At 53.0% G+C, this 11,099-nt stretch overlaps 1 protein-coding gene across 6 annotated transcripts in view; it reads left to right on the top strand.

The window, feature by feature from the left end:
• The window catches only part of Adcyap1r1 (ADCYAP receptor type I), a 55,890-nt gene extending 45,198 nt beyond the window's left edge, over positions 1–10,692 (top strand). For 5 of the 6 annotated variants that reach the window (XM_076836104.2, XM_076836061.2, XM_076836086.2 and 2 more), the window contains 3 exons: positions 2,818–2,947; positions 4,553–4,594; positions 6,023–7,650. In XM_076836104.2, coding sequence (XP_076692219.1) covers positions 2,818–2,947; positions 4,553–4,594; positions 6,023–6,211 — 361 coding nt within the window. In that variant the 3' untranslated portion in view covers positions 6,212–7,650. Of the gene's footprint in view, positions 1–2,817; positions 2,948–4,552; positions 4,595–6,022; positions 7,651–7,797 lie in introns of those variants that run through there. The other variant, XM_076836077.2, reaches the window with a different exon arrangement.
• Positions 10,693–11,099: the final 407 nt, after the last annotated feature.

Consider the following 11,099-nt stretch of genomic DNA (forward strand, 5'->3'; position numbering starts at 1 on the left):
AGGAAGCTCTGCAGTCTTGGTTGCTACCTTGTGTGTGACCTTTCCCCAAATCCCCACTTCTCTGAGCTTCAGTCTTTGCGATTGCAAAATTATTTCTAATAAGGGTGAGAACTTTAGTTTATCGAGGCCAAACCCCTGCACACAGGAGGAGACCCTCACTCCAATATTCAGGGCACTCGATGTGCAAGTTGGTAGCAAGTCATTTGTTTCAGCAGCCTCTCTATGAGGTGGGTCCTTGTATTGTCCCCATTTTACAGATGAGAAAACTGAAGCACAGAGAGGTGATGTGACTCACTCAGGGCCACTTTATTGGCAGGGTGAGGATTTGAACCCAGGATTTGAACACTGTGCTTAGGTTGACTCTGACCAGGTCAGCCTCAATTTGGATGTCCACGTGGACTGGGGGTGTCACTGCCTCCTTGGCAGCCCCTTGTTGTTGATGCAGCTCCAATCACTGGAGGCTCTTCTTGGCATTTTAGGATTCTTCTGCCTATTGAAGTCTTCTCAGGGCAGTAGGACAGAGGGCTATGCCCTGTGTCACTGTCTCTCTGGGTGATCAGATCATAGTGTGGGGCTTACATCCTAAGTTCCCATTGTAGGGCCTCCAGGCAGGTCAGAGGTCCACAAGCCCCACCCCCCTGAGCTTTAGAGGTCTTCTCCTCTGTCCTCAGTGCCCTGTCTGCCAAAGGGGCCTGTGCAGCCACCTGGGTCCCTGCCTAAAGCCCCTGACTTTGCTGAGGCTGCTGCAGGGTTGCTGGGGAGGGAAGCTGCCCAAGGCCTATCCATGGGATGCCTTCGTGCAGCCACCACTTCTGTTCTGGGCCTGAGAAGAGCCTGAGCCCCTGCATAAAATATTGCTGTTTCTCCCACTATGAACCCAACACATCTCATGCCACCATTGACACTGGAGAGGTTTGACGTCTTGGTTTCCAGGGCTCTTTTCAGATGACAAAGCCAAGTTCCTGGAAACTGTCCATTTGCAGGACAGGAAGACAGGAGGGAGGGAGGCAGGCACCCCAGTCCTGTTTCAGGGCAGCCTCCCTTCCCGAGCTCCTTCAACAGGCATGTGTTTTAAAGTGAGCCTGTTAGGCAGGACCAGAGTGAAGCCCCCGGGGGGCCACACATTGCATTTCCAGCCCCTTTCCTTGGCTCTTCTTAATCTGTCACCCTCTGCTGCCTTCTGGTTCCAGACTCTGGGCACCCAGAGATGAGCAGCACCCACGTGCCCAGATGTCTGGCTTTAAGGACTCTGGGCTCTTGTGCCTGTGTGGTCCATGGATTCCTCCATGGAGCAGGCATTTCTGGGCATCAGGTCCAAGCCCAGAGGTGCTTGCTGCAGGACATAACAGACAAACGAGGAGCCTCTCTGCCTTCTTCAGGGGGCACCTTCTAAGAGGAAGGCTGAGAGGACAGGCTACTCAGGGCTGCATCTGAACTCCCAGCAGGGACTGCTCAGCTCCTGTGGGTCCTGCTCTGGTCTAAGGACCCTCAGGGCCTGCAGAACAGGCTGTGAGCAGGGAGGAGGTTGGCCACACTCCAGCGGCCTCTTCCCTTCTGGGCTGAGCTGCTTCTTCCTGCAGGTCTTCTCAGGCTGCCCCTCCTCCTCCCTCCCTGTGTCTCTTCCTCTTCCTTGCCTGTCTTCTCCCTCCTGCCTTCTCCTCACAGAAGCCAAGATACCAAGACCTTCCTTGCACAGATCTCATGGTTTCAATTTTCTAGAAGTTTGGAGCCTCCACATTCAATATAATGTTCTTTCCTAGAAAGTCTGGGATGGGGAGGAAGGAGAAGCACAGAGTACAGTTGCCCTGTATCAAACAGGCACCCTAAACTTCATGTCCACTTTTGTGAACCATCCTCTGTGGGGAGAGCATGGTCTGACCCTCCAGAGAGCCAGGTTGAGTACAGCTGAGGAACAGAACACATCGGCAGTACAGGACTGGGCTCTTTGGGGAGGCCCACAGGGAGCCAGTAAGCTGGAGCATGTGGAGATGGGGTCCTGGGAGCTCCTGGGAGAGTTTCCTCCCTGGAGAGCACAGCTGCCTGGTGTCCTCATCCTGGGTCTCTAAGCCTCTGCACCCTTAGAACAGGTCACCACCCCACTCTTGACCTGAGAGCCAATGGTGGGCTGAGAGTCAGGGAGAGAGTGGGCCACACATCTGGTGATTCCCCTGTCTGTCCCACCTTGGAGCCAAGATTGTTCTCTCCCCTTTAACCAGTTTCCTGGGCAGAAGCTTCTTCCTGCCTGGGTAGAGATGGTTTATGCCCAGAGTCTGTAGGTCCTTCCTAGAATCCAGCTGTGGTCCAGCCAATGCCCTCCCTCCCTGTGTTCAGCACTCCTGTTACTTTCTGGGAATGTCCTCCACTCACCTCAGACTCAGAAACACAGAAACTCTGTGGCCTTCAGGAGCAACTTTTGTGGCACATAGAATTTCCTTCCAGAACAGGAGAAGCTTTGCTTTGCCCCCCGCCTCCTGAATACCATCCTGTGTTTTGCTCTGAATTTATTTACCCCCAAGGGTTTTTCACATTGCTCAGGGGGGTCCTATAAATAGTGTGTACATTTTTAGTGGCTCTGCAGGATGTTGACTGGGTGCCTTGCAGACTGGGGAAGCCCCGCCCTCCAATAGCTCAGGGAGTCCTGGAAGCCTGGGCCCTGGTCAGTTCCCTTCTTTCCCAGGTCCCTTGCACTGATGTAATGCTGAGCAGAACTGTTGACAGGGACCTGGGGGAGAGCCAGGGGCTGGGACTGGATCCTCTGTGGCTCTGGTCCCAAGACCTGGCAGTCTCTGGAGCACATGTGCTACTTTCTCTCCACAGACGGCTGGCCCGGTCCACCCTGCTGCTCATCCCGCTGTTTGGAATCCACTACACTGTATTCGCCTTCTCCCCAGAGAACGTCAGCAAGAGGGAAAGACTCGTGTTTGAGCTGGGGCTGGGCTCCTTCCAGGTAAGGCATGGCACAATTGGAGGGAAGAATTCCCCAGAATCAGGGGTAGTTCTGGAACCTCTTTACCTCACTCCAGGTCTCAGTGTTTCTGTCTCTGAAATAAGTACTAGAATAGAAGCACTCTGTGCAAGCTCTCCCGTCTGCTCTAGGAAGACATTCCAATATCTGCACATCACTATGACTGAGCTTCCTGTGTCATGCCCCTTGGGCAATCTGAGATGACAGTTGTCCATCAGCCTGGGCTGCAGGGTGGATGGCTTTGAGAACCCTGTGTGTCCACATTCTGATTTCAGCCTTCTAGATCCTGCACCCCTGCAGGGCTGGAGTTCTGTCTTACTCAAATCAGGGTCCCTGGCACAGGAGTCCCCAGCATAGGACCTGGCCTCAGGAGCTAAGTGAGCCTGTCAAGGACACGAGCAAATAGATGCATACCCAAGTGAGCCAGGAGATGTGGGGAGCAGTGGAGTAATGAGTCCACATGGGGAGGGATGAATGATGGGGCTGTGAGTCCTGGTGTGCGTGGGCAGTAACAGTGGGTTCATAGGGGAGGGATGGCTCTTGGGGTGTGCTGGGTAGAGTGTCTGTCCCTGAGCCATCTGCTTAATATAGCATTTGAGCTTGATGGTCAGGACATTATTCTGGACATCTGACTGGTGTCTTGCATTCTAATTCAAGGCCACTTTACCTGGCTCAGCTTCTGAACCTGCTCAGACTGGGACAGATTTTTATAGAGCAAGTTCTGAACCAGGAATCAGAACCCAGGGCTCCCATGTTTGGACTTGCTGATGTATTCCAGTCATTATTCTCCTGACACCTTCAAATGACAACCTAGGGCACAGGAATTGCAAGAAATTTGTTGGCAGCATTCAGGAGAATGTTCTCGCTTTGTTTGGTGTACATGTAGAATGGCTAAACCCATGTTCCATGCCAAGGACTGACTTTACATGGTATTTGGCTTTGCTGTGATAAGGGTGGAGGGTGGAGGGAGAGTGGGGAGACAGTAATAGTTAAAGAAAACATGCTTCTGTTGTATCCTGGAGGGCTCCTGTCTCAGGAACCTGCCATCCAGTTGGAGAGCCCAGAGAACATTCTGGGGCATTCAGGGAAGTGGGATACAGCCTGTAATCACAGTGGCTCAAGAGGCAGAGGCAGGAAGATTGCAGGTTCAAAGCCAGCCTCAACCACTTAGTGAGGCCCTAAGCAATTTGGCAAGACCCTGTCCTGTCTCAAAATAAAAAATAAAAAAAGGGTTGGGGATACAGCTCATTGATAACTCACCCCTTGGTTCAATCCCCGGTCCCACCAAAAAAAAAAAAAAAAAAAAAAAAAAAAAGAAGAAGCAAAAAGGCATTGGGAAGGGTTCTACCAAGGGCACATGGGATTCAAGGCCTGGGTGTATTGGTGGGGACTGGCCCACCAGCCACCTGGCTTCCTGACTGCCCATCTTGGTGGAGCAGAACACATCTGTCTCATCCCAGAGCCTTGGGCAGGGTCCCCTATCCAGGTCTTGGCATTTTTCTGCTTCCTGTTGTCATGCTCTCACCCCTGCCCTCCACCACACCCCTGCATATGGCATTCTGAGGTTTATTTCTCCTCTTTCCCCAGGGCTTTGTGGTGGCCGTTCTCTACTGTTTTCTGAATGGGGAGGTAAGACCCTGGCCATTTGGCTTCTCACCAGCGGAAGTGGGGTTTGCTGGGGAACAAACACCAGGGTAGATCCCCCTGACAAGGGTTTTGCTAGGCTCTCAGCACCTAGGGGAGGAGCTGGTCAATAGCTGCAAGTGTCCTGTCTTGTCAGGGTCTCCTGACAGCTTCCACCTGGGCCAGGATCTTTCCCACTTTGCCGCTGAGGCCCACCCTGAGCGCAGAGCTCCACCCAAAGGAAGACAGCAGCTCTGCTGAATCCAGAGTTCCTGCACCTGCACTCGTGAGAGGCAACTCAGTGAGGAGGAGGTGATAGTGAGGCAGGGCAGGGCACAGGCCCAGGAACCACAGGTCAGGAGGCTGTGATGGGTAAGACTGCTAGACCAGGAGCTGTCCAGCATTCAGCACTGCCCCCAGCAGGCTCCCCTGCTTCACCCAAATCCATCCCCTGGTAGAGCAAGGAATGTGAGGATTTGGAAAAGACCTCAGGGAGAGACCTGGAACCTTCCAGTAATGCTCCACTTCCAGAGCTAACCTATGGAGTGATGCTCTTGAGGAGAACCCAAACAGGTGCTGGGATGGGGCCGGGGCTGGACGTGTGGGATGGGTTTGGAGAAGGACGTGGAGATGGGTCTGTGTGACCGTGACCTCAGCAGGCTCTTCCCTTGTTTGCATCTGAGAAACAAAAAGATTGGGCTCAGCCATCACTGGGATGACCTAGAGCAAGGGTCAGATTAGGACAGATGAGGAGCAACAGAGAGGGCCCTGAGGAGTGACAGGGAGAGCAGAGACACGGGAGTAGGTGTAGCTTGTCAAGAGCCTGCGGTGGAAGGGGAGCTGGACGTGGAGAGGGGTAGTGTGGGTGCTGCTTCTAGTCCTATTTTGTGCACTGCACAGAGTAACTTGGCTGAAGGGCAGGTGGAAGCTGAGACTCACTTGGCATGACCCCCCAGTTGCCATACTAAGTAAGGGCTACATGGGAGTGCATTTGCCAGAGGACTGCTTAGTGGTTCGCAGCCATGACTGCACACTGCAATCACCTGGGATATTGTAAAAGCTACTGCCATCTGGATCTCAGCCAGAGATTGGGATGTAATTATCCATATGTTCTGGGATCTGAGACTTTGAAAACTCTCTGGGTGATTCTCAGGCAGCCCAGTGTGAATGGTCAGCAAGAGTGGGCATCCTTACCCTGATCCATGTGCCCTGAGGGACTGCTTGTTAAAGACCCACCCAGCTCTTTTTGGAGTGGCACAGAGACAATAGGAAGCTGTCCGAAGGCCTTCCCCCGGCAGTGACTAGGGGGAGGTCTGCAGGGGGTACCAGGAGGAGTACTGGAGGTGACAGCCTCAGAAGGCCTACAGTCAGGGTGGGACCTGGTGCCTGGAGAGGATGTCGCCCAGAGGTAACAGCCCCAGTTGCTCCCTGCAGGTGCAGGCAGAGATCAAGCGGAAATGGCGGAGCTGGAAGGTGAACCGTTACTTCACCATGGACTTCAAGCACAGGCACCCATCCCTGGCCAGCAGTGGGGTGAACGGGGGCACCCAGCTCTCCATCCTGAGCAAGAGCAGCTCCCAGCTCCGCATGTCCAGCCTTCCGGCCGACAACCTGGCCACCTGAGTCCCCCTCCCCTCTTCCTCTCCTCCTACACAGGCTGGGGCTGCGGGCAGGGGCTGTGCACGTTCGCGCCTCTTCCCTCCCTTTGGGCAGGCCCTGGGCTGGCAGCTTGGCTCCTCCTCAAGTGGGGAGAAGGTGGCGGGGTGCAGATTGTTATTGCCCCTCCTGTTTTGGTACTGGTCCTGCCCACCATGGTCCCTTGGTCCCTGATTGGACATGTAAATACTCCTTGAATTTGGAAAGTTGTCCCATCTCTTCCCTTCCACCCATGTCCCCGCTCACTTCAGCCAGCCCAGTTCCATTGCACTGCGTCTTGGCCAGCCTCGGTGATGGCCTGAGCCCAGGCACGAGGCCTTGTGAGCTGAGGCTGAAGAGACCCTGCTCTGGAGTGGCTGGTAGGATGCCTGCCTCAATAACCCCCCCAGTTTTGACTTCAGATATGGGACCTTTTCTTGTCTGAGCCTAGTCCCTGAGGCTAGCCAGAGGTCCAGCTGGGGTGGCCGGATCTTTCAATGGAGGCCAGCCGCAAGGCTCCCTCATGCTCACCTGGCATCTTGGTGTCCAGGTCCCCAACCTCTGGGTATCAGGGTTGTGGGAAAACTCCACACTCTTTCAATCAGAGACTTCAGTTGGGGGTGGGGTTTGAGGGTCAGGAAAAGTTCTGGTGCTTTTCATTTGATCCAAGAAGAGCTGAGAGCCAGAAATGTGAATATGATTGAAAAGGAGATAGAATAGTTTGGAAGACCTATTCAAGAAGACTTCCTCCATCTCCATTGTTGGACCCCGACATGAGACAGGCAGGGTTCATCTGGTAGCTCCCCTTCTGCCCTTCCTGTCCCCAGTAGATGCCCCAGAGTCCCTAAGCTCTCCTCCTTCCTTCCCCTTAAGTCAAAGCCCTCCTCCCTACTTCCCCTTAAGTCAAAGCCATGACTAGGTTGAACCAGCCGACTTCCTGTGATGTCAGCAAATCCTGGAGCACCTCACACCTCCAATGTGCCCAAGTCCTGGGCCCAGGGCTCCCCCAGGCCCTGCCTCCATGGGTGACGAAGAGCCCCAGTCACCAGGTCCTCAGACCTGGACTCAACTACTGAACTTTATCTGAGATCTCTGTACTACATCTCCCTGTGTGCCCTTGACATTGAATCACTGTGGGCTGCTAGGGAGCTTGAGGGGACACCATGCCTACACACCCATTAGCAGAAGCTATTGGTGGGAAGAGCTGATGCCCCCCTGCCCCCACCCCAACCCAGTGCTCATTCTGGCTTCCCAGCTGCAAATGGCACAGCCACCACCTGCGAATTTCAAATAGGGCAGAACCAAGTTCAGGGAAGGTTGAGAAAAGTGCTAGAGTGCCGTGGCCCCGGGGCCCAATTCATTCCACCTCAGCTCTTGGTCTTGTTCCTGTCTCTGTGTTTGTGGACTTGCTTCCTGACCATGTTCTGAAATGCTTGGGGGTTTGGGTGGGGGTGGGAGTTGCTTTGTCTTGGTTTCACAAAGAGGCCTTGGCAGTGCTTCTGGGGACACTTTCAGAGGGACTGGTGAAGGCTCTAGTTGCTCTAATCTGGAGATGAGTCTTGTGTCCTCCACAGGGAAGTAAGTCCCCGGGTCTTTGTCAACCACCCGGAAAGGAACTCGGCCCTTTCCTCAGCATGTTGAATGACTTGGACTTGCCGTGGGGTGTGCAGTGGTCCCTTCTGCCCTGAGCCAGACCTCCGGATCCCCTCACCCTGCTTGGGGAGGCAGGTGCATTGCCCAAGAAGTGTCTACTGATCACCTTGCACTTGGATCACTGCTGGAGTCCCTGAGTTGCTTGGAAGAAGCCTCGGCCTGGGATTCAGAGACCAGGATTCTGCCCCAGCTGGGTTCTCATGGCTGTGACTATGGACGCCATCCTCCCTATTCTGGGCCTCAGTTTCCCCATTCATGAAATGAGGTGGCATCTAATGTTTCTCTGGGCCCTGTACTGTTCAGTTTTCCAGTTCAAAACTAAGGCAGGTAAAAGGGCATGCATGCATGATGTGTGTATCATCTAAGGTTTTAAGGAGGGGGGTCTGTAGGTGAGGGAAGAGTGCTGTTTATTTTCTCTTCGAAACCCAGCTCCTTTTCCTTCCTTTTGGACACCATGATGGAAGCCAGTAGAATGGAAGGGAGGCTCAGGTCATTTGGACAGGTGCCTTGGGTGTGATGTGCAGACCAGCGCTCCACCTGGCTTGGGCAGGGTGCTGTGACTAGGTGGCAACCAGATTCAAGGAGCAGTTATATGGACCTCATTCATTTGTCACCACCCTCACCAGCAGCGCTGTGTCACTGTGGAAGAAGAAACTCACTTTATAGCTACATCATTGCGAAACAGCAAAAGCAAGTCAGCCCCGCGTCCCGTGTCCTGCATACTGCTGAGCCCTGGGCCTCTATCTTCCTAGAGGTTCCAGGTCCTCTCAGTTTGTTTTCTGTTTGAATGGATTTTTGCCAGTCTTATGAGAAGATGTACCTGCTGTGTTCTGAATGTTCCAGAAGTTTCTGGTTTAGGGTCATGGGCAGTGGGAGGGTGGCATGAGGACTGGGACCAGATCTTCTGTTTTCAAATCTGTAGCATGGGCAATAAGACTAGATGATTCTTACGTAGCCCAACACATCCTGGAATTCTCTCTAAATACCAGCCATCTCCTTGGAAGGGGCCCCAAGTAAGGATTGTGTCATTGCCTGGACTCCCAAAAGATAAGGAATCCTGCTGTGTGAAGAGGGGTGGGGACACTTGGGAAATGTTCACCTGGAGAAGAACAGAGTTGTTGTGCTCTATGCCTGTGGGGGTTCATTCCTGGGAAGGGTATTTTTTTGTTCTATGCAATTCTAAACCTCACCCATGGGTGGCCAGATTCTTCTCGGGATAGGGAAATCTCACCCCTGACATGACTGTCCAGGTGTGGGACAGGCAGGCAGTGTCAGGAGAGGCACAAATTAGGGAAGCTGAGGCTGCTGTGGAGCCAGTGAAGAGCCAGAGAGTGGAATTTAGGGGTTCCGCAGCCTTGTCACGGTCCCCAGCACTGTGAGCCTCAGGACTCCCATCATACTTGGGGCCAAAATACATTCTCTGTTTCAGTAGGCAGCCCTGTGACCATCTGTGGCATGTCTGTCTTTCTCTAACCCCATCTTCTGTGAGCTGGGTCCTTGGGAAATAAGGCTGGGGAGCCACAGCCTGGCCTGAAGCTGGAAACAGACCTGCATCTGTTATCATATGCCAAGGCCTCTGCTCCTTGATCAGTCCCTCTCTTTTCCTGGAAGAGACTCTCTCTTTAATTCTTTGAGTACCCTTATCCCTTTCAGGGCCACTCCAGAGTGAAAGTAGTGAGCATTGTGTGGTATGAATCACTTGAGCCCAGGCAGCGTGGAAACCAGCTGGAAGAGCCCCAAGCAGGGAGCAGGGACCTGGGCTTCTCCCTGCTTTGCCACTGACCTGCTGTTTAACCTTGACTCATTCCCTTGTGGCTTTGGGGAGACACAAAAGACTAGAGCCAGGAGAAACTTGGAGATCTACACATCAGCTGTCACCTTCAGACCGATGAGGAAGCAGGTGGGCCAGGCATAAATCTGAATGAGGAAATGGCCCCACTAGTTGTACACATCCCTGCGCATGAGCCAGAACGTGGTGCTCAAAGCATCTACATCTAATAAACACTTGGCCTTGTGTAGCAGAGGGGCTCTGGCTACTGAAAGCTGTCTAGGACTCCAGAATGCAGGAGAAGCAGTGGAGTTGATGTGCTGGGCTTCGCCACCTGCTCTGTGAGACCATCTCCAGGCCTCTGCCCTCTAATCTGAGAAATGGACGGTTGTGATTGGATCATCTGCTGCACAGGCCAGGGATGAGGTTGAAGTGAGAGACCCTCAGCGTGTGAATGAATTTTGGAAATCACACAAATTTGGTCTCATTACTGGGGTGAAGCCCCCTGAAAGGGGCTCTTTTCTGTCTGTTTACTGCATTGAGTGCTCCTGGGTTGACTTTTACCCCATTTGTAAAACCACCAGCACTGGGGATGAGGAGGAAGCCAGAGGGCTCTGGCAGACAGAGTCTTAGCTTTATCTTCAACTGATTCTGTTTGCACTTGGGATTAGGATGGGGAGAGGACCACGTGGGTGTTTTGAGCTTTTCGATGCTACCCCTCCTGGGAATCCTTCAAGAATGTGGGAAAGTTCTCCAATGGGCCATATGCCCATCCCTTCTCCTTCCCCTGAACTCCAGGTCTGGGAATGTGTCTGCAGTCAGCCATGTGTGTCTTGTCTGATGTCTGTGTTCTGTCGCTTTGCACCTGCCAGGGTTGGAGTGGTGCAGTCCCTGGCACCCCAGATGCAACTCCAGGCTCCCTTGTGGGAACTGGATCAGCCTGGGTTTCATCTCCCATGATATAGATGAGCCCCATGGACCTTATTGCTACTGCTGCTGCCATTAATGCTGTGCTCACAACCTTGTCCGGGAATTTAAGGATGTCAAACTGCTGTAGATGACTCAATAAATGTCTTATCATATTTTTCCTGGTGGCTGTAATTGATCAAAAAGGAGGTCATGGAGAAGAGGAGGTGGAAGGGGAGGACTGATCACCCTAGAATAATCCAGTCTGTAAAATCCTGTGTCTTTTGGGATTCCAAGTGAGTGATATGGGAATTGGGCTCAATGAGCTGAGGTTGGTCTTGGAAAACAAAAGGAAAAGTCTTGGCCTCAAAAGAATCTTTGTGCAACTTGAGTGGACTCAGGATCACTTGGATATATTGAGTTCCTGGAAATGGAAGCAGCTTACTCTGTGATCTGATGCTTTATGTCCTTCATATTGTTCAAGAGGAGTGGCCACCAGGTACCCCTAAATGTCTTGCAAACAGGGAGGCATTTCATCCCAGGTAGCCA

Source organism: Callospermophilus lateralis, chromosome 1 (assembly GCF_048772815.1).
Source record: "Callospermophilus lateralis isolate mCalLat2 chromosome 1, mCalLat2.hap1, whole genome shotgun sequence".
Classification (NCBI taxonomy): Eukaryota; Metazoa; Chordata; class Mammalia; order Rodentia; family Sciuridae; genus Callospermophilus; species Callospermophilus lateralis.